At 38.8% G+C, this 24,159-nt stretch overlaps 1 protein-coding gene across 2 annotated transcripts in view; it reads left to right on the top strand.

Annotated features, from left to right (window-relative positions):
• Positions 1–24,159, top strand: part of AMMECR1 (AMMECR nuclear protein 1) — a 99,225-nt gene that overhangs the window by 53,284 nt on the left and 21,782 nt on the right. Inside the window, exon 3 of one of the 2 annotated variants that reach the window (XM_054388665.1) lies at positions 8,411–8,521. The exons of the other annotated variant lie outside the window; for it this stretch is intronic. Coding sequence (XP_054244640.1) covers positions 8,411–8,521 — 111 coding nt within the window. The remainder of the gene's footprint in view (positions 1–8,410; positions 8,522–24,159) is intronic. 2 annotated transcript variants of the gene reach the window in all.

Below are 24,159 nucleotides of genomic sequence, written 5' to 3'. Positions count from 1 at the left end.
CAGTAGTTACATTGTATTTTAAGCTACAAAATTGCAGATCTTATTTCTAGCTTCTGAAGCTTCAAATTGTCATGTAGAGGTAATAATGAAATTTCTTTGTTGACTAAATGCATTGAAGGAGTAATGCAATATTGACTGTATTTAGGAATCAGCATATTTCCCACAAGGAAGAAGAATGTTCTCTCAGAATAAATTTTCTCCTGTTCAGGGAAATATGGCTGGTTGTCTTGTTTTTTTTTCCAAATGTGCTCCAGTCTTTATGAATTTTGCTAGATGAAGTTATTCTGCTAGTAGAGTTGGGGTGTTCTCTGTGTGTGATTGAACGCAGGCAGGCTAATGGATTTCTAAACACTTCTAGTCTGTAGCTAATTCTTTTTCCAAATGTTGAAAGTAGTCAAGCAAGTAGTGCTTTTTCACTCATGTCAAAATGTGTTAAGTGGCACTGTAGTGGCAAAACCAGCTTTTTTTGTTTGCATCTAGCCCCCAAAGGCTCTTTATATTTGCTTTCCGAATAGGAGAAATATCATCAAGGCTTCTCTGAATTTTCACTTCAGAGCTCACTTTGAATTTGTAGATAAGAATTTGAAGAAAGTGACTTCTATTATTGATTCAGAAAGTGCTTACACACTCAGAAGTTGAAAAACACCTTGAATCTTTCTCAAGCTTCTCAGTGTTATGTTCTTCGAAGCAATAATGGTTTTTTGATCTTTAGGATATGGTTAATGTTAATTATCTCTTGTTCTCAGTTCTGTAATACTACTGCATAGAAGGAATTGTACAGAAGTATCAGGCGAATGTGGTTTTACTCAGATTTTTTAATCCTGGAGGTTTGTAATGAAAATTCTCTTCCACGATTTAACAGATTGTTGTGTATGAATTGTCTCTTTGTTCTCTTACTTTGTAGCCTACAAAATCGGAAAAGGAGTCTGCAGTAAACATCAGGAGGCCATTTGGTCTCTCCTTTTGTTAATGGGCAGATCAAATATATATTTAGGGTATTTGCAACAGTGGCCTGCTTTTGGAGGCTTGAGAATGCACTGAGGGTAGCAGCTGCAGGTCCTCCCTGGCTGGCAGTTCCAGCATTCATGTTACAGTTTAATCTTCTTAGCATCTTCTCTTAGCATCTTCTGTTGCCAGGTGTTACCTGGAGTCTCTCAGTAGCTGGCCAGCATTTTCCTTGTCTTTCTCTTTCTTCTCATAAATGATAGTTGTTTTCCTTTATGCTCATTAATGTTCATATGTCATGTTGCAGATTGTACTCATTGTGTCTCTTGTGCTTTGCTGGTTTTCTGTCTTTCTTTCAATAGCCTGATTCATTTCCATTTTCTGCAAGAGTATCTCTTACTGTGATTGTTGGTCTTTGCACTTGTGCATACTTCCTTTGAGGAGTTCTTGACTTTTTCTTACTCCTTTTGCAGAAAATCTAACATGTTAATTGTCTACATTTACCAAATATCTTTATACTTATGTGGGGTGTGTGGGGCATAGGGGGTGTCACCATTGTCTCTTATTCCCTTGTGGGGGTCCCTGAACACTAGCCTTGACTTCCTTGTGTCTTACCAGATTTCTTTCTAGAATATATCTAGTAAGCTGAAATGTTCTCACACCAGGTTGTGTGCTTGTGTGGCTGTTGCAGAAAGGCACATACCAGATTTTGTTGTTGTTGACCAGCTCCATAACACCCATCCATCAAGTTTCCCCTTTCATCACAAATGAGGTAACTTTAACATCTGCCCCCTCCTGAGCATCAGAGCATATGTGCAGATGCCCTTGATAAAGCTGATAGACTCACAGACTGGTTTGGTTTGGAAGGGACCTTAAAGGTCATCTAGTCTAACCTGCCTGCAGTGAGCAGGGATATCTGCCACTACAGCAGGTTGCCCAGCCCCATTCAACCTGAGCTGGAATGCTTGCAGGGATGGGGCATCCATCACTTCTCTGGGCAACCTGGGCCAGTGCCTTTCCACCCTCAGTGTAAAAGTGGGTAAAAGCTCTGGGTGTACATTCCCCTGCCTCCTTCATGACTAAGTGTGACCTCTTGGATTGAGCAGTGCAAATTAACTCCTTGAGTTGTGAAATCTGTGAATGTCACAGCCTGAAGTATAACAAAGTTTAGTGTGATCATTTAGCAGGAGGCTGCTTTCTGGAATTCTGGATAAGGCTGGCATTACTTATGTGAGGGATTGCAGGGTACTGTTGGCATCATAAACTTTATTTTCTCTTTCTCCAGATAATTCTGGTTTGAAACAGTATTATGTGAGGGCTTGGCATTATTTGAAGATGTGACATGATTCCAAATAAGATGGAGTAAGCTTTTTGTTAAAAAAAAATCTAAATGTTTAAATTTCTAGAATTTGGGAACAGTAGCTTGTTCAGTTGTGCAAAACAAAAAGGCAAACGCTGCCGTTGCAGCTGCAGCTTTGCTTGTTCAGATTGCTTTTGGGGCATGCTGTTGCTTGGTGAACTGCAGAGCTGAACTGGAAGCACTCTGGTAAGGGTAAGTGTGGGGTAAGTGTGCTGACTTTGAAAAGTGTCTGATCCTACAGCGCTAGGTGTCAAGTAGCATTAGGGTTGTAGAGACTTGGTTCCGTTCTCTGGTTATGAAAGATGGTAGGTTAAAGAACTATAATTAAAATGTCTTTCTAAATATCATTTTACCTCTCAGTTCATCAAGCTTAATCTTTTTCACTTCAAAGTCCTACAAGGTTTTTCAGAAGTCTTCAAGTGAAACAATAAAGTTCTCACTCATCTTTTGTAAAGTAAAGAAATATTCTTATTCTGTTACCCTTCTTTTCCCTTGTTGTTCCCACCAACTTCCCCTTTCTTTTCCTCCTGTCCATAAAAAGAAAACTTTTCATGCTGCTTCTGACAGTACCAGAAGATGATGTTCACACATCTTAGCTTCTCCCCCATGGCCCAACTTAAAGAATCCCTTCAATTTTTTATTAAATGTACTAGTAAATAAAAGACAGCTTGTATCCAGTGCTGCTTTATATTAAAAGGGGATATTTTTAACAGTGCTTTCAGCATGATGTCAGTGTAAGTTATTGGGATGCTGACTCTTGCTGTGATAGCTGACTGGCTACTAAAATAGCTTGCATGCTTCTGCTTTCAGTCTAAATATTTTCAGTAACATATAGCAAGCAGGCCAATAATTGGTTTGGTGATTTTGATCGTAGATCATGAATAAGAAATATGGTCATGGCTCTGAGCGTGCTCTGTAAGAGATTGTTTTTTGTACTTCCAATGTTTATAGAAATTTACACCTTGTGCGCTTCATTTGAAGTTACAGCTTCACAGGAAGCTTCTCCTGAAGCTGTAACAGATTAATGCTCAAGTAAAGTACAGGGCTGTCCTAGTTTCTTCGTTAATGAAAATAGTGTAATAGTAGCTGAAGTGACACATGGGTCAGAACTCTGATCGGGTGACCCATGCTCCTGTGCCTCAGCCACGCATTTTCTGGCTGGCCTTTAAGATCAGCATTTAGGGTGTTGGATACAGACATATATTTCAGTAGTCTGTCAAGGAGACAGACTATGTATGTATGCATGCCCCTTTTAATGACCGCAGTTGTACATAAGGAAGGTGTATTAGTTCAAACTCTTACTGCATTGTAGCTGTCTCTTTAATTCAATTTTGCAACTGAAAGTAGGGAAAACCAGTATGTATGATGAGCTGGTTTGTGTGGAGTAGAGCCAGACAACTTCTGTAGCAAAGAACTGAAATGGTTGCTTACTGTTCAGATTAGAGCTGGGCAAGACTTCTCAATAAGCAGCAAATTAGGCAATGGTTGTATGGAAAGTTTGTAGTCTTCAGGTCACTTGTGAATTTGCTATGGCTCCTTTAAACAGTTTTAGATGGAAATGTTTTTTCAGTATGGCTCACAAACAAGCAAAAAATCAGATTAAAGACCCTTATGAAAGACAAATGATTAGAATACGTACAGATGCTTCTAAGACCTGGATTTGGTCCCTTCTGTTTCTGTACAGTTTGAATCATCTTCCCTCAACTTTCATCCACTGAGTACTCAGGGTGCTCTGCATCGCTCCCCTTAACATTGTCAGCAGGATCTCCCAGAAGCTGGGCCACCTATTGGACAAGAACCTTTCTAAGTCTCTTGGTTCAGGAGGGCTCACTCCCAAGCTTGGAGCTGTTTTGCTTTTACAGAGGAGTTTTCACCCTAAACTGAATAAGAGAACTACTTGAAGTTTTTAGAGCCCTCCTAGGGAAGCGCAGGGTCAGAAGGGTGAGCACAATCCACCCCAATATGCACTCCCACTCTTGTAGGATGTGAGCTCAAATTTGTCCAGGCAAAAAGAGGACTTGAATCTCCAGCTTGTGAGCTGTATCCTTGCTGTATGTCACTGGATAAAAAGCATTCAGTATCACATCTGCGACCTCTTCTGCTTTTTACTGAAGATCTTTTCTTCTGTTGTTCTTTTCTGGTTTCTTTCAAGTACGCAGAAGTGCAAATTTTCATTTTAGGTCTAGCAGTGTGTTGCTTAAGAAATTCCTCCTTTTTATTCCAAGAAAAATAGATAACAGATGAAAATAAGTGTTGGTTTTTTTTTTTTTTTCATGTTGAAATGTACATATTTACTTAGCTGTTCCTGACATTGGTATCTGTAGAGCTTGGCATTTAGCCCCAGGTCTCAGATTTGCAGTTATGGTAGATGGCAAGTTTATTTGTGGGTTAGTGGCTTCAAAACACAAGAAAAGCTTTGCAGGCTTGGAGAAAATGGGCAAGCGTCTGAAACCAAGAATGCCAAGGAAAGGCAAAAGAAATCACTAGAAAGAAACATTATTTTTATCTGTATAGGTTGTCTAGGTTCCAGGAGGAGGTTTTCTATTGTCTTTGTGTAAAACTAGAAGTGTTCTGTGAAGTTTGGAATGGGAGACCTGGACTTCATGTTAGGCTGTGAGAATTGATTTTCAAATGTAGCAATCAGTGTTTGTGTTTCAGAGCTAGAGTCCTTAATGCAGGTGCAAGCCCTTCCTCTGTAATCCTTCACACACCACTAGACACTGATCCTCAAGAAATAATTTTAAATTGGACAGAGGCATAGAGAAGAGCTGTGACGGTCAGAATGAAACAATCCCCTTTGAGTGGAAACCGAATGAACACAACCTGTTTAGTTCAGCAAAGTTAGGTCTGAAGAGGCATACAAATTCTTTTTATAAATGGTTTATGGAATAATAACCAGGAAGGGAATAGAACTATTTAAACTAAAGGACAATGTTGGCACAAGAATAGCTAGGTCCAAGCTGACTGGGAAAATATTTCAACAGGAAATCAGAACGTTTCCAGAGATTCTGACCTTCAATGAAGTTTTGAGGCAGTCTTCTCACTTTTCATTTTGTCCCTTTTGTAATTTTTAAGATGGAAAATGGGAATAATTTGTGAACAGAATTACATAATGTAATTATTCCGCATGAGTCCTGAAAGTCCTGAAGGTTATTTCTTGGATTTTAAGAGTTAGAATCCTTTAGGGTCACTGCCCATACTGAAGCTTTGGGGTCCGTATTGCACTTTGAAGACATCTGTGTTGGTAATTAAGAAAAGTAATTCTGTTCAGTAGGCTTAAAACTTTAGTGCAGACATGCTGATACCTATAGTGGCTCCTGAGGAACAGGGAGGCAATTGTGAGGGAATACAGAAGTCAAAAGGTTGGGAAAAGATCTTCAGTGAGATTTTGTGATGTATAGCATGTATGACTGCCAGGGTGAGAGGTTTGCATTTGGTCCAATCTGTAGGTTAATACTAATACTACCACTAGTACAAAAATATATGTATATAACCTTTACTTTTGCCATTGGTACTTATTGACAGGGACTTCAAAGAATATGCAAATGTTCAGTAATCTCTTTGACATTCAGTGAAGTCTCTGGACATTTTCTTCTATTGTTTGTTCCAAGCAGCAGTAATGATGTACCCTAGAAGGAATTCCATTTTGACAAGAAAGTAAATGCATATATTTTTCCCTGAACTACAGTCCTCTGCTAAGTGTATTACAGTTAATAAATCTCATAATCCAAAGATAAAGGTCAAGAGAATAATCCTAAAGTCCAATTTGAATCTTATTCAGGCTTGTTTCTGTGCAAGGGTAGAGAGTGTCTTCACTGCCAGTAATATCTAATAATTGTATTGATACCTTGCAGGGGACCTGGGGTCCCTTTCTTGAAAAGGCAAGTGAAATGCCATTTGCTGATCTGACCAGAGAACGGTGTAATAACCTGCCTGATACTAAATCATAGGTACTAGTCCCTTTGTGCTCCCCAGTTTTTATCAAATGTTAAAAAAAGATGAAGGGGGGAGGTGGGGGCAAAAAAATAAAAGGAAATATCAAGGGAAGATATGACTTCAGCTTCTTCTTCTATTTGTCATTGTTGAAAGAAGGGAATTTGTCCAGTTTAATCAAATAAGGAGGAAGCTGCTCTTACCAGCAGGCAATGACAACTGGTTTGGAAAGTTAGGAGAGGACTGAGTGTGCTGCATTGGCTCTATAGAGACTGAGGCATATCCTCTGCCACCATATGATGAAGAGTATCTTGTGCCACACCAGATAGCAAATGGGATGTAAGGACAAAAGCAATATGGGCTATTCCCTGAGAGCCCAAACCCCACAGGTACATATGCCCCCAGCACAGTTATGCCCATCTCTGCAGGTTTGCAATGACTAAGCAGCTCAGAAAGCTCTTACCCTCAGTATATGTTAAGAAGGTCAGCATGTCTAGAAAGGGAGGTTCTGTTACAGTACAGAGAAATTTGCAAATTATATTTTTACTGATCCTTCAGGTGAGGAGTCAGTCCAGATACAGTTATTTACAGTAGATAGTAGTAACAAAAAAAAAATCTTATTTTTTGATGCAGCCAACTTGGTTTCTTGTGTTGTGGTTTGTTTGGGTGTTTTTTTTTGACTGTGCTTCTCAGTCTGCTTCTTCTCTTTTAAAGGCACATGTGATAATTATGTTTGCTTGGTAATCTGCTTCTCAGCTGTTAGCATGAGGTAGGTTACCTAATGTTGGACTTCATGATCTTGATACCGGTGGCTATGGACTATATAATAAGGACACTGTGTAGGAAACAGCTATCAAGAAAAACAAAATGAATTCAGCCTGATGGTTTGTGCACAGTGCTGAAGAGCAGTATGGTCTGATCAAATAGCTCTGGAGAGAAGTCAGTTGTGCATCCCTAAGCATATGTGTGGTGGTCACAGGTGCTCGATGTCAGAGATGCACCTTGCTTCTGCCAGCTGGAGTGCAGTGTGGCTGCAAAGAATGATACATGTTTATGCCTGAGTGGTGACTTTTCCACAAAAATTAACACCAGATTTACTCCAGGATTTAAAGGGAAGGTGCGCTGTATTTGGGGAGAGTGTGATGGGGTTTGTTCTGCAGAAATGTCAACCTGTTTGCGATGGAGTGCTCTGTGCCAAGCTGTTTAGCCAACATGTTTTTTTAAAAATTTATTACTATTTAAAGGCTAATAGTAAGGGAAGGTACAGTCTTGGTTGTGTGATCCGGTTTTTATGTCTGTTTTCTGGAAAAAGAATACGTTTTATCCCCTTTCCTTCTCTATACATCCACGATCATCTCAGGATTGGAAATATTTGTTAGAGTTGAGAGGTCTGAGTGTCCAGGACCCACACGCACAATATTCAGAAGTCCAAGCTTGTGTCATTTTCTGTTGCTTTTGTACTGATGCAGTACTCTAGAACTGCAAGGAAAACTTTGATCCCCAAAAGTTGTATGCTTTGTCTATTTCTTGTTAACTTAGTGTATAGGTTGGAACAAAGTTGTCTGCTAGAAGTATTTCTTTGTAACTTTCCCACTCATATAATTGAGATGTGTTCAAATTACTGAGATTTTTGTTCCACTCTTGGTTATTTTTGATGTTCTTAAATACTAACTTGGGATTCATGGAGAAAATATCCTTTCTTCAGGCAGTTCTTTAAGTTTCAGGAGAGTGTTCCTAAATTTTCTTGTCCTTCAAGGATTTTTGGTAGTTTGTGTGAAAGACCAAAATACTTGTATTGAGGTGGGGAGTACCTAGAGTGACAGGGGTATTTTTCTCTTCTGTAAAGGGTTCCTTGTGTACAGATGTCTTGGGCAAGGCTTTTCACAGGAGAAGGCTAATGGCTAAAAGTGAGGGATACTGAGTATATCCCAAGTAATTTCAGTGTCCATTCACTCTTCCACTAATCTTATTTTATACTGTATCGCATGAGCAATGTTTCCAGAACAGTCAGAAGAATTGCAAGGGACATTTGTAAACGCTATGGCCTGCTCAGATACAGTTATTTTGAGAGATCTGCCCCCACTGCCTGAAATGAAAGGGCACAGTTGCTTAAGTGTCACACTGTCAGTATTGCTTCTGTGATCATGTATTTTCTTTTTTCTTCCCTAACAGCCCACTGTTTGTAACGTGGAAGATCGGTCGAGATAAACGATTGCGTGGATGCATAGGTACTTTTTCTGCCATGAACCTGCATTCAGGACTCAGGGAGTACACACTTACTAGGTAAGATTTTGTTTTCCATAGCCTTAACTAACATATTTAACTAGTTTGCTGAGGAGATCATAGGTGTGCTTTGGTGTGTTTGGGTTTTTTGGCTGTATCACTGGTCAGTGAAAACTTGTATCTCCTGTGGATGCTAAGTGCCTGGTTAGTTGATTGTTGGTGTCAGGAGTCTATGGTTTCAGTAAAAACCATAACTGGAGCTTTTTTTTCTTTTTATTGGTCTGGAAAACTACTCTCCAGTAGCTTGTTGTAACTGACTATAATAGTATTTTTTCCAGTGTTCAGACAGATTTTAGCCTTAATAGTTAAAATGTCAGGGCAGAAGACCAGAAAGTCAGGTTTGGGGATTATCCTATTCACACTCCTAAAACAGCAGGTATTCTCACCTCTTCTCCATCAGGTCCTTCCAATCAGCTGCAGTTAATTTAATGCTACAAATTTCCATTACATGTTACTCTTCAGATACATCCCAGCCCCTGAGTGGGAAGCTTCTGGATGAGGGAGGTAAGTGATGATAATCCTTCACTCCCTGGCAGCATAATCCTTCATTTTTTGAGCTACACCTAAATTCATTCACCTTAATATTGTTCCATTTCCTTTGCATAGAGTGAAAACTAATAAGATTATCACTAGAGCTAGTAGCAAGCTTTCTACTTGTGTTTTCTAAGAATTTTCTTAAGTTTGTTTTCTAAAGAATCAATGGAATTTTGTTCCACTTGGTTACAATAGATTATTTATAGTGCTTTAAAATAGAAACTACATTCTGGCATGTGTAGATCTCTGTAATTGTCATCACTTAAAATAATTGTTGCCTCCAGATCATGTTAGATTTTGAGGCCTTCCTCCATTGCAGAGTCTTCCTCTTTGCAGATAAAAAGCCTTGTCAATCCTAGTATTAAGTAACATCAAAATGGGACATGTTCTTTCCTACATGTCTACCTAGTTTGTTGAAAGCTGAAGTTCATTTCATGCTTCTCTGCTCAGCTTGAAGAAATCAACTGCTCATCTCCTGGAGTCCTTACAGACTTCTGAAAAACCTAGTTACCTTTATTGTGTTGATTTTATTTATTATGTGATATGGAATGCTTCAGGTTATAGCCTTTAAAACCTCAACGATCAAAATGGTCAATGAGATGATGCTTGTAATTCAAAGCAGTTTCTCTGTTGCAGGTTAAGAGCCATAAAATCTTAACCATTAGTGAGCCAGACTGGAGGAAAATCAACTTGCCTCCTGCACTGAAGAGTGTTTCATTTATGTGTGTACTTTACAGTCCCTGATTGAGAACAATGAGCTTGTACAGGAAATTACCTCTGAAGACTAGGGAGAAGGTGATAGCTAAAGAAGTTGACTTTGTTGCCCATAGATTTTTTTTTTTTTTCCATTCTCAGAGATCACCTAGAGGTGAAATCCTGCACACCTTTAAAAATGCCTATAAGATTCCTGTCACTGCATTCTAAATCTGAATGCTGAAGTCCAAATATATGAGAAGTGATGCAAATTAAAGGGAACAAGCATTTTCAGTGTGGTATTTAAATGGCCACATGCTGGGGATGTTGATACTGGGCTATGCAGAGGTTCAATCAGTGTGGGTTTTTTTGTGGATTTTTTTTTTTTTCAAATAAGAGAAAGAAAACTATACCAACCTACTCTCAGAAATCTTTGTGAAATCATCAGTTATTTTAAAATAAAGGATTATATTTAGTGGCATATTGGATTTTATTGTCTTTTATGGGTAACCTTTTTCATATCTGTGGTACCAACAAACTTCAGGTGTGACCACTGCAATATAAATTTCATATCTGAATGTATGAAAAAGTGGTTCCCTTCTATCAGTCACTTAAAACAGAAAGCAAAGGGTACCTGTGATCCTGTGATCAGTTTCCTTCATGGTGTTAGTCTTTTCAATGACAGAGCTTCTGGAGGGGAGAGCATTTGAGGAATAACAGAAGCACCTTTGAAACGTCTGTGAACTTTCAGTTGGAGCTCCACAGGCCTCCCTAGGAGGGATTAGAAACTAGGACATTATGGCTTGACCCAGCAGTACATGGGCAACAGGCTTCTGCAGAAGATATGACAGTTCCTGAAAGCGAAAACAAAAACTTCATCAGGGGAGGCAAAAAATAAACGACCAAGTAGGTAGAGTGAGAATGGACTCTCCAGAAAGTGGAATTTGACCAAAAAGTTCAGTTGAGGATACAGGCAAATATTCTTCTGGCTTTATTTTACTTTGACACTAGCAGGCACTTTTCTTCAGTTACTCTGAAGATACAGGATGGATAAACAGAACCACGTTGTTTGTCTAGCTCATTCTTATCTTTTTCAGCACCTTTTGTGGAACTGTGGCCCAGCTTTCAGTGAGTAAAACAGTACAGAACAGCTGTTCTTAAGTGCCCTGGTGCTGTATCAATCAACATATCCACAGCTTCCTTCAGACATGAATTTGTTACAGATATGCTGAGTAGTGCTTAGAGTCAAAATAAATAAAAATTTCTTAATTCTAGTAGTGATCTCTGGATGTATGTTGTACTCTATGTAGAGTGTATGTCTCCATCTGTATGCAATAGTTTCTTACAGCACAGTGATAGTTCAACCAGGAATCAGAAGTGAATGATTTCCTTTTTGCGCACCTGCACTGCCCGACTAAAACACCTTTTTGGGTGTCTGTAAATGAAAATGGTGATTGTGTGACCTAGTGAGTATCTCCTCCCTATTTGGAGCTCTCTGTAGGATGTTGTGCTGGTATTGCCAGTGTGTTTTACACAGGAAATTTGTGTGGAATGATTCATCATTAATTGGATGCATCTGCCTAAGTCATGAGAAGGGATGAGAATACTCATAGTTAAAAATGCTAGTACTGTATTCCTAATAAAATCTATGTGTTACAATTCAATTTTCTCTGCAGTTTTTTTCAGTGAACCACAGGGGAAAGGAAGTAGATTATTAAAAATTTCTGCAGAACATTGTGAAAAGATAGATGCAGATTTATGATTTTTTTTTTAAATATATTTTTACTTGGGAATTGATTTGATAAAAATCTAACCCTCTAACCTTGTCCAAAATGTTTTATATAGGCAAAATAGTCCTTTAGACTACATGTGTTAATTGAGTGTCCCATCTGAACATGTAAAGTTAAACCAATCCAGATTATGAAATATACCTTGTGTTTTACAGCTCTTCCAAGAAAATATAATGAACTTGGAAGCATGTTACCACAGAATTTCATAACAGATTGATAAATTACTTTTTCATGTATTCTCTTCAGCAGTAAAGCTTAGGGTTTGGCATTGAACTTCTGAACTGCTCTCTTACACTTGAGATGCTGAGTAAAATTGTTTTGTTTATTTATTTTGGTTTATTTTTGCTCCTCATTTAATATAATTTAAAGTCATATTTTATACCTAGTGGATATAAGAGGTGTATAAATTAAATTTTAACTCTGCATTGGTTTATCCTCTCAAGACTAGAATATGTATCTGGGGAGGGATGTAGAAAAGCAGCAGATAAAGGGAGACGTTACATGATGGAGCCTTCTGTCATAGAATGCAGCGAACAAAAATGGGAAGATTCCAGGCGTTAAGTGCATTAGCACAACAGCTGAAAACTGGATTTAAATTTTCAAATAGTATGTAGCCCACCCTCCTTACCTAGCATAGGCCTCTATCTACTATTTGATGTAATCAGTCTTTGTTGTGTGCTCTACTTCATCTGAGAGAAATAACGAGTGCTGTTGTTCACCCTGGATGTGGTTGTTCAGGAAAAGAAAACAAAGAGGGAAACTTGGGATAAAAAGCACAAGATTGAAGGAAATAAAACCTGCAACCCAACTTTCTCATAACCGAATTCAAGTGTAGGATTTGGCTACCAGTGGCATCAACTGCTGTTCTGTATTTGTCAGCAGCTTCAAGTCTTAGTCCTTGTCACTGCCGTATCACTTGCCTGCTTTCTGTGAAAAACATTGACCCTTTCCTCCATCCAGCTGCAAGACTACAGTATGGCACAGTTATTGAAGGGGCAAAATTGAAAGATATTGAATGACTGATCACATTACTATTGATGTTGGCCTCTAAAGACTAGGGGCAAGTACCTGTGCAGACAGGGCAGCTTCCCTCTGTTGTCCAGCTGAGGTTACTACTTTGTTTAATTTTTGTTTTCTTTTTTACTTATAGACCTGTTCAACCCTCTCTGTAATCAACCTCCACAGCTCTGTGCTAACTTCCCACAGCCTCTTACTGTAATCAGGCAAAGCTGCTATGGGTATAGGGAGTCATTGCTCTTGATCCAGGGTGAAGCCTACTCATGTATCTGACTGCCACTTTGGAATTGTGTTTCTGACATTTGTTGTGACCTTCACTGTTCACAGAAATCATGGTCTGAATTAATACCTGCAAATAGCATTTCAATGTAATATTTCAGAGCACGTTGCTGTGTCTATGTGCTCACATAATACTTTGCAGGCTTATTTTGTGGCTTTGATTTATAGTAGGCCATGGTTGCAAGTCAGCTTTTTTACTCTATTACTGCTCTGTTTGGTGGCCACCAATGAAAAATGCCTGATAATTGTGAGACGAAGCTTACGTTGTCACTTTCCATATTAAACTCTGCAGAGTGCAGTGTAGCCCAAACTCACCAGGATTATGCTGTTCTTGTGTGTTTAACATAGTCTTTAAAGCCATGAACCATCACGTTGCTGCTGCCCAATTTGTGTGTTTCTGTGAAAAGCAGGTATATGCTGGTTGCCTCTTTGAGTTTTCAAGGTTCCCTTATGAAGATGGAGGGCAGAGATTTTGGCCCTACTAAAGGATGACCAGCAACAGAGGGAGGATGTCACGGTGAGAACAGGTGCTTAGGGAGATCTGTGGTAGCATGGTTCACGTCTAGCTGAGTGGAGAGACAACCAGTGAGTCCCACTGAATGTGTGAGAGTCAGTGGCGATATCCATCTGGAATATGTAACTCCTAACTGCATTCACCCCTCATGGCCCCAGTTAGTTGTTTTTAGTGAGGTTTCAACTTACAAAATCTACTAGGCTTTAACACTGAAAGTGCCATGGATGGTGTCAAAGCCTTTTGAGCCAGCCCAACTGCAGGCAGCTAGGGCTCCTCAGGCAGTCACAGCACGTGTCTTTCACTTGCACCATCGCATCCTTTGCTGAGTGACAAGGTTCTGTCCTAGAGAGGCTGCAGTCAGGAGTGACTTCAGAGCATCCTGCTTTCCTAGGAAGGTAGGAAGAGAGGTACCAAACTGACACTTAGAATGGTGTACTGAATGTCTTTTCCCTCAGCTCAGGTCTGGGTCTCTGGCCCTATGGAAGGTTCAAGAATGATGAAGAATTTACAGAACTGCTTCTCTGTTAATTTGTACCCACAGAAAGGTTGGTAGTTGAGGCTGTTGCCATGATGTAGACATCTTCCAGTGTCTAGTATAAGGCAGATCTTTCTTGTCATGTAGTCAGAGGCAGTGTGATTTAAGTGATTCTCATCACTTTGTAGCAATCTCCAGTCACTAAACTCCTTAGCAAAAGAAAGGAGCCTGAGCCAAAGCCATGTCATCTGTACAGAGATGAGACTTTACTGAAAGTTGGAGCTCTTCATATTTCTGAATTTCATATAAGCTGAAAAAACCTTATTGCTAAACTACTGTAGACATTAATTTTACAAATAACTCTGCTTTAATTTGGGTAAATCGTCAGATCTGTTTTAGTGAAATATAATTATTTAGTAGTAAAATGGATTTTGATGTAAACTCACAGTACCAGAAACTCTAATTGAAGTATACAAATTTGAATTTATTGAGCCAGGCTTAGTTCCTCTCTGTGAGTCAGTTCAGTAAGTAGGTCTGTAATGATTTTTGTGCACACAGTGACAGGTCGTTATTTCAGGGAACTGTTGCTTAACAGAACTGACTACTGCCTTTTCTCAAAGGGCAAAGCTAAATACTGGCTCTAGAAGTGGAAGAGAACTCAAACATTTGCTTTAATGATGAGTTAAATGCTTCTCCTTTCATTCTGAAATGAAAAGAAAATGTTCTTTAGGAGGGAGAAGCAGCATGCCCTAGAGAATATACATTTCTTGTACATTGTGTGTATTGGGGATGTAGCAGTGCTACCTTAATCCTTTTTTTTTTTCCTTTTATTAAAAAATAAAAGGATATGGGGTTTGTAGTTGTTGGTCTATTTTTCCTGAGAAAAACCTTTCCAGACCCTTGGACCTAATGGTAGCTGATAGTCTGTTTCCTTAGCAACACTTCCGGAAAGCACCTCAAATGGAAGGACAGTCCTTAGATATTATCTTTATGAAAGGAGGAGCTTTTTAAACAGAACCGAGGTTATCAAATATTGATAACCATTTTACTGTTTTGCTGGGAAAAATGGATTATGGAATATGGATTCTTTGGCAGAAGGGAATGCATTACTGTGTTTGGTGGAAAAAACTTACTCTGTGAATTGACTGTTTATGAAAGGTGACTGGAAATTTGTCAAATTGTTATATCTGTATGAAGTAGCTCAGCAAAGTTTGGAGGGGATTTTAAGACTGTTTTAAGTCTAAGCTCTTAGTAGAATTTGGTGTAACTGAGGAAACTGTCCAGAATTACAACACTTATTTCATCATCTTATTTACAAAAAAGAAGAGATGCGTTACAAATCAGGAATTTCAAAAATAGGCTTCTTATAGAATGCACACGCTGAAAAAGCCATGATCAGTCAAAATAAGTTGTGTTAGTTGATGTAGGTTGTGGTGTTTTGAGCAAATCACATATTGCTGAAATTTGACTGAGTGTGAATGAGTGATTGGGACAATCCAGCAGACTATGCAGGTGTGTTTCAGGAAGGAATCATGGCATTTGTGACTGCAGTCTTTCCCACGATGCTCTTCAATTTTGTACTTCTCCCACACAGTCTCTCTCTAGTATGCTAAGAAAGTGGCGCACACTCTGTTGGTTCAAAAGCAGAGTTCTGGCTGAGTTTGGTTGGAAGTCAGATTTGTATTTGTCTTTGAATGTTACCTTAACATAACCATTTGGGAGAGAGGGTGGGGGCAGTGGAACTGGCCACTAGTTTTTCTAGCAAAACTCTACATTGCCATACCTCCTTACTTTTCCATTACTACTATGGGGAGTGGTTGGAACTCCAACCAGTTGACCAGTTTTTGATCTTAATCTTTGTGTGTGATACTCTTAAAGGGGGCATCTTCAAAGTAGTTTCTACAAATCTTTTAGAATGGAATATGCTTTCACTTCAGACTTTTGGTGATGATCTCTTAAGCACTACAAAGACACAGTGGGTTATGGGTAGTGCTGAGGAACACAAGACAGGGCTGTGTGCTCCCACAACAGAGAGGTGTAGATCAGGTATGTCTTGGAGCATTTGTGTTGTAAAGAAAAGGGTTTGCATATCTGGAAGCTCTTAGCTAGGACAGAGTGGAAGAAGTTGGCATAGAAGTTACTTGCTTCTGGGCAAGTTTCTCTGGCTGTTCACAGCTTTGCAGTAGATGTTTATTTTTAATACAGAGTAAGGGATGTTTCCCCCATATTTATTGCTAAGGTGAGGGGGTGGTAGGGAAAGCTTCCTATTCCTCATACTGACCAGTGCTAAATATAAGAAAACTGTTGAGGTACTTTATCCCTTGCATCCTAAAAGACTCTGGAAATTGAGGTGCAGCAGTGGTATACTTGGTACCTCACCCAGCAGAAAGCTTAACAGCTTTGTTGGCTTAAGGAGCTATTTTTTGGTGAAATCTACTGTTTTAATACAAGTTAAAGGATTAAGCAAGGTCAAAGGAAAAAGAATTGTCTCTTATGCTTATAAGCTGCTAAAATCTTTAGACTGCAGCTTTGTGTGGGAGGTACTGTGGGAAAGGAGTCTCAATTAAAATTTTCAGTCTGTCAGCACCTCCTCCATTTAGGTGTTTTCTGATGCTTCCTTAAGACTGTTTAAAGAAGTAGTAGCACGAACTGGGTGTAGGACACCAGGCTCCGAAAGCCTTCGTTATCTCTGTTCACTTGAACACTAAGATGTTGAAGGGTTGCAAATTGAATTTACCATTTTCCATAGGCAGAGTGACAAGAATTAAAATGCTCTTGTAAACTGTAGCAGAATTTTCTGGTATTTTTAAATAATACCAACAGATACCAGTTTCAAACTTGTTCCATTTGACACTAGGAAGGGAGAAGTAGCTCTGTCCTTTACAGAGCTGAACAGATGAGATGATAGAAAACCTCTTGGAAGAAGAAATAGCATGTCCACCTCGGGTGGGACATATGAGCCATATAAAATGATGAAGAATGTCTGAAGACTTTGAAGCCTAAACAGACTTCAGATTCTGAGGTTGTCCGAAAGTCCTGTAGGCCCCAGTGCTCCCGTGGATGTATTTGTGAACATGTGACCTCAGGGATGGGAGAAAGCTGATCTGTAGCTACTTGATGCATTGTAGGAATGATTTTTTTTTTTTAGTTTTCAGTTTCTTTTTTTTTCTAACATAATTTTAAAATACAATATTAGGGACAAAAACATTCCAAGTTTGTCTCTTCCTTTTGAATTTTTGATGTGCTTCTCAAATTCTGTACGGAGTGAGATAGATAGATAGATAGATATCTCCTTCATACAAGTGTATGTTGGTGATAGCTAAGGAATCAAGGGATGTTCAGCTTCTCTTTCTAAAATAAAGGCTGTGTAAACACCAATGTATTGATACAGTTCACAAGGCACTTAGTGCTATGGAAGTATATAAATAAACAGTTGATGTGGATCCCAAAACTATTTCTACCCTCAGAGATTCCTTCTTTAATGTGAATTTTCAAAGCTTTTAATTAAAACTTTTCTAAATGCAGTTCTAATTAACAGGCAGAGAATAGCTTTTTTTCGTCATCAGTACCAATTTCAATAGGACTGATAGCACTCAGTTCTTAAAGCAAAGATATTGAGGGCTGAGGGTGGGTGGTGACATGCATCTGTTTTAAATATAATATTCAGGCTCCAAAGTCTGTCAGCTTACATGCTTAAATGTAGGTTTGCTGTTCAAATGCAGTGGGAGGATCTTTTTTGTCTGAGTGCAGATCACTTGTGCTAAAGGGTCAATAGTCAGCCAAGCAATCTTTAGGCTGGAGAAGTACAGTGTATAAAAAACTCCCACAAGAACTTGGGGAACTTGTACAGATGTTCCAGAGTGTTCCGATGAGCCTTGGCATAGCTCCTGGGAACTTCCCCATGAGCTACAACCCTAGTTCACTGAGAAGGGCCTTTGTGGTAATGGCACTTACTCACAGTTGTGCAAGCCAGTGTATGGAATCAGGAATATCAGCCTTCTTTCAGTAAGGAAGTAGGACTCAGCTGAAGTGACTAATATTACATCTTTTTCATTTTACTGAATTTTTCAGGTGAGTAAATTTTACTTAGTTTTAATTTTGTTTGACTTGACAGGGGAAGAGAAGAAAAGCTCTTAGATCTTTGAAGAGTACACCTTTTTTGATACTTCTAATTAAAGTAATTTAAATGACTTATACTTCTATAATACCATAAACTGAAACAGGTCCCAAGCTACCTGTGACATGCAATTAATTCACCACTTCAGATACCAGCCTAATTGCCAGTGTTTTATTTGTAAACAAAAGCTAGATTAGAAAGATATTCACACTGGTACATTAAAACAGTATTTCTCAGTTCAGGAGATGAGTCATTCTTTCCTCTATAAGAAAAGTTCCTAATGATTTAGAATAAAAATGTATTTAGTATGTAATAAAAAAGTTAAGTGATTCTTCGAATACTAGATTATCTCCCTTTCAGCTGAAGAGTCGATGTAAAGCCAAAATAGCATCTGACTTAACTGTTTGAAGGTTGAAAGAGATTTGAACGTCTGCATTTAAAAACCAAGTTGGGTGCAAATATGCATATTTTCAGTAGCCTCAGTTCTTACAAAAGACAATTAAAAGAGCTGCTTCTGTTCTCCCTAGGACAGTTTCTTCCAGATGCTCTTGGTAAAGCCTTACAGATAGCACATTGGGTTTGCCCAGAAGAAAAAATGCCTGTTACATATATGAACACAAAGAAGGGAAAGGGGCGGTGTAATTTTAAAATAACTGAAAGGTCATTGCAGTCCCAGCTCTCTGACAGGGCATCACTGCTTCTCACCAGAAATGGTGTTACGCATTCTGTCAAGAAATTGATGCTGGTTTTGTTTCTGTACGCAGAAGCTTCTGCACAATTTGTAAGCTGGTTAGATGGCCCTTTCTCCTTTGTGCTGAGGATACATTCTGCAGTTTGCTCACTTAGCTACAGAGGAGCTTTTTTTCCTTTGACCTAGACTGCTAATCCCTCATTGCAAAGAGCAGCAGCTAGGCTTTGTCTGTGGAGGGCTCTGCACTGCATGCAACCTCATTCGGTAGAGCAACCCCCTCTTTGTGTGCTCTGCTTTTTCAATTACTGAAAGGGTGACTTTCTGTTTTCTTGCTCAGAAAACCCTCTTCAGTTTATTTTCCCCCACCAGTAATGTAGGTTTTAAAGAGCTGTTAAATACAGTTTCACAAAACTCTTTGACTAAAGCTTTCCTGACATTCAGGAGGTGAAACACTTCTGAGTTGCTTTTTAGGAAGGTGATGAAACTTATTTCTGTTCTAGTATTAAACACCTTAAATAGATGTATTCAATTGTAACTCTAGTGGGTAGAATTACGAATAAAGCAGTTCTTTGTGTGTCCACATTGTATAATAATTTTACATTGAATAATCAGACTTAAGGTGTTCCAACTCCCTCGGTTGAACGTGTAGCAATGTAAGCTCGTGGTAGCTGAGAGCTAAGAACAAAGCAGAGAGTCATTGACTGGTTTAGGCTTTACTGCAGTGAAGGTACAACTCCTGCCACCTTCAAAAGGTGGCATACGAAGGTATGATATAAAATATTTAACTAGTAACCACAAATTTCACACTTCAGTTAATCTCATAGTCAAACATTGTGTGTTTATACTTTCGTCTTTATCCTACAGCTGAGCAGACCTGTAAAGTACATCAAATGCTGTTAATTGCCTTCCTTGATTACTTAAGTTACAGTTTTTTGAGGCTATAGACAGATGGAGCCGAACCTGAACTTTTTGCCTCTCGTTTCATAACTTCCTTTGCATTCCACTTCAGCTGTTTTTATTTGCTACTCAGACTCTGTTTTAGAGTGGAAAACATGCAGAGAGTGACAGCTAAGCTTGCAAAAGGCTCTGTTGCTTGGGCATCTTGACCTTAGATACAATGATTAGTGAATGGCCCATCCCATCGCTTCTGTAAGCTGAGTAAGTTGCAGGTGGCACAGAAAGTGCCACCCTAAGTAGACAGAGTTGTGGCAGAAAACTAGAAGGAATAAAGGGATGAAATGGTTACCTGCTCTCATGAGAGGTAAGTGGCAGAGTGCTAAAAGGAGAATAAGAGAATGGCTTACAGACAACTTATCTGTGTGTGAAGATCAAGGTAAGGAAATGCAGGAAGCAAAGCTCCCAGCTATATAGAACGTGTTTATGTATCTAAACAGTCTGGTTTTAATTGATGATGTGTGAAAGCTTAATCTATTAATGTTATTCATGTATGAAGTAAAAACCTACAGGCATGAAATTATCAGAAAAAAAGATGTCGAGAAGCCTTGCTTGTTGTCTTAGACAAGGAATGAAGTATTGTACTCATGTAGCTATTCTCATGCCTGCATTCTAGGATGGCTCCATGACAGCAGGATTAAGTGTCCAGAAACCACAATTCTCATGAAATAAGGAATGGCTCTTTCTTTCCCTGAGGTCTTGTTACATATGATCTGCCACAAGGGATTTTCCTGCCTTTTTTTGCTACATTTATAACAACTCGAGTCTTAGTAAGATGCCATGAGCTCATACACCAACCTTTACACTGACAGCACTCAGATTTGCATCCCTTTGCAGATGTACTTGCAGCATGTGTAAGAGAAAAAACAGCTGGCTTCAACATAATCCAGGCTGAGTTGTGATACTGACGAAACGTGTCTCTTGGGAAGCGAGCCAGGATATTACTCGGTGCCCTGTATTATGAGTGGTCATACCTAGTCTGTAAGAGAGTGTGGATCCTGGATTATTTAATTTAGGCACTTTTGATTTCAAGAGTTTCAAGACCGGGTTCTGTCACCTTTCATTTTTGGACTATATTCATCAGTACCTTCATATCTCAGAATATTTTATCGTCATAATCTTTTTCTATGGAACAGTTAAATGAAGCACTTCAAGTATGTGAATTGGTTTTTTTTGTTGTTCTTCTTAATTCAGTTACTGCATATTCTACTGTGCCTTTTGGTTTAATTTCTCCATTTCAGTTCAAAGTCCTGATCATAAAAAAAGTTTCTGTATTTGTGACAAACAGTATCAAAACTGAGCCTAATTGTAAAACTCCATCCCCAGCATTTCCTGTCTTGGTTGTTTTTAAAGTGAATTGTATTGACAATAAAAATTCAACTACGTTTTATCTTATATCAAAATAAAGTTTATGGCATTACTAGTGATGAAAGAAATACTGAGAAAATTAAGTACTCTCTTGTTCCAGATTTTCAACAGTATAATAAACCCTTTTTAGAGCTGCAGGAAATCAAATGGATAAATGTTCAAATTGTATTCATGTATTTATAGATCACTGCATTGCTGAGATGTTTAGGCATGTATTTTTCTGTATGTGCATAAAATTAGGCTTTTAAAAGTTCATAAAGAATTAAAAATATTTCATGATAACTTTAATTGATTCGAATGCATCTTTAGAGAGAAGTAATAGTTAGTGAATTGATTAAATGAGGAATTATTAAATGAGCAATAAAGTAGCCTTATAAGATCTTTGTCTTCACCATTAGCGGTAAAATGGTGATATTAGGTCAATTTTGTGAGACCTGCTGGAGATAAAGAGAATTCTATAGACTTCTTTTTATGTTCCTAGGGATTTGAGCAGTTAGCATTGCAGTTAGCATAGCAAGGCCGTACACTTCTAAATGTAATAGAGCAGTTCATTTTTGTTAATTATCTAAACTTTGCCATCTGCTGGAGAGCCTTTTAGTGACATTATAATTTAGTACAGTGGGAGCTCAGTTAGAGTTTTGTGACTAGTCTCTTATTATGTGTTCACCAAACAAAGTCCTACACACCAAACCCTGGTCAGTTTTGTTAGGCATTTTTTAAACAAGCATCTGGAATGACTGTGACAAACTTACTGCGTTATGTTGTGAGGTTAAGTGCTGTGGATTTTCTTTTCATGTATCAAACTACGACATTCCCACGGCAATTGACACCTTCCAGCTTCCTGAATGTTTGCATGAGTGTGACACAGAAATTGTCATGCCTTTTTGAATTGCTTCGTCCTCACCCCAGTATGATGCAGGGAGGCAGGAAGGGACAACATGGGAAAAGGCAGAAAAGAAGCTACCACCTAAGAAGAAACTGCTGCACACAGCTGTTTTACTTTGTGCTCTCCTGTAGTCAGAAAATGCTGCTCCAGCTCCATGCTGAGCAGTTCAGAGCACAGACCACTGTTTTGCATGGATGTTCCAAACTGACTTAGTTCTGGAAGAATGGAACATACGTAACACAGCACTTAGAGCAGTTCTGCTGCACCTGGGCCTTGACAGTAACTGCTCACTTTGTGCTGTAATATGCTGTGAGTGGCACCTCTCACTGGCCTGTTATGTGAAGACTCTGGATTTAGCATACCTTTGTGCGCTCATACTTCTCACTGGGGCTGAGGCTCTGTTACAGCTTAATGTAAAGTTTTGTTTGGGTTTGGTGTTTATTTCAGTGTGGTAGGGCATGTTCTGCAGTAATGCAAAATGGTCCCCCCACACCCTGCAGGAATGAAACACTATGAGAAAAATGCAGTCTGTAACTTCTTGGCTCTTTCTTCACATTCAAGGAGAAGGACCTCAAAAGCAATATAGTGTAAGATTTCTGGCTTCAGGAAACACTAAAAAGTTGAGGCCTTTGAAACTTGACTCTTTCTACTGTAACCAGGACACTAGAATATTAGTTTGTGGACTATTTTTTTTTAGTTCTGGTTGCATTAACCTTTCCAATGGGAGTGGATTGCAGGAGCTGAGACTTTTGTGATCCTACTTTTCCATTCAAAGATCATTAACAGCATGTACTTAAAATTCTCCTAGACTTAAGGACCTCTTAATACAAGCCTTTGTTCTTTTCCTGATCTGTTGTAGTAGTAATAAAGAAAACTTAATTTAAGGCATATGTCCATGTAGTAGTAACATGATTGTGGCATAATAATAAACCAGGTTTATTTGGGAGAATGCAGAGTGCCATGGAATATTTCTTGAGGTTAAAGGAAGGATTTATCTGGAAGTTTTAAGTACCCCCTCTGTAAATAGCAACTGCTGAACTTGTTTGGGGAAAAACAAGGACCCAGAACCTTATCAGCAATACCAGTATAATTTGTTTTTAATTGTGTGGTAGAGTGGCACAATACACACGAAGAGATAAAAATACTGTTAGTGATGTAATTGAAGCCATTAAATTATTTTTCCACTTGCAGTCAATATCAGACCTGGGTGTATTAAAGCAATGTTTTAAGATTTCCATACCTCTTTACCTCTGCATGCTGTGATGCTGTAGTGATTGTTGTATTGCCTGTTATCTAGCGGAACTGTTTCTGTACAAATGCAGAATCAGTGAGGTGACAAAGCATGAGGAACAGGTGCTGAGAAATACTTCATGCACAACTGAAGCAAGCAGTGATGGGAAAACATCTGAAGGCTGTATATCCTAATTTTGTCTCTGTTAAGGTTTCGAGCATACTCTAAAACCTGAAATAGTCTTCTCTTTTCCTTGTGTCATTGAATAATAGTTAATATTTTTAAATATATCTTTCAAGAATCAGTGGTGGTTGACACAAATCTCTAGTTTTCAGCCATAAATACATAAAAATTTTCATACCACTGTTGTTAACTCTAGGTGTCATAAAATTTTTTCTTCCCCTCCCCCGCTGTCCTTAAGATTTCTTCTTGAAAGCAGTCCCAATAAGTAGAGATTGGTAAAGTTTTGCTGGGTCCTGTCATCACCAGCAGCAGCCAGTTCTGGTTTGTTCCAGACCATGAACATGGCTTGCACAGGCCGGAGCTGGGCATCTCTGTCACAGAATACAGAAATGACAGTGTCCTGCATGGGGAGATGTGAATTACCCTGGGCTTGTTCTGCAGGGAGCAGAACCTTGCCGTTTTATCTTTTTTTTTTTTTTCCCCCAAAGCATGTCATAGATTTAGATGAATCATTTTACCAACCAAGAATTTTAGGTGTCTTGACTTTTGCAAACTCCCTAAAGATGACACTTTTAGGGGTTTTGACATCTGAATTTTAAAAAGACTTTGAGATGTAGTTATTCTTGTCCCTGTTATCTCTGTTACCTAACTGGGAAAGGAGCCAAGGAAGCCACTGAAATGAGCAACTCCCAGTTTCTCTCTCTTTGGTAGGTGTTTCTTCTTTTGCCCAGAGGTTCTTTTCTTCCTTGTCCCTCAGCAGTTTGACACTAGTAATAAAAACTCAGTATATTGGTTTGTGCTTCAGGATATTGTGAACAGAATTGTTCTCTCAGGCAAATGTTTGAAACAGAACACTAAACTTTATTTATCTCTTCCTGTTTCTAGATCTCCTTTTGACAGATAATA

This window comes from Indicator indicator, chromosome 17, assembly GCF_027791375.1.
Source record: "Indicator indicator isolate 239-I01 chromosome 17, UM_Iind_1.1, whole genome shotgun sequence".
Taxonomy (NCBI): domain Eukaryota; kingdom Metazoa; phylum Chordata; class Aves; order Piciformes; family Indicatoridae; genus Indicator; species Indicator indicator.
This window is presented reverse-complemented; position numbering and strand designations above follow the sequence as displayed.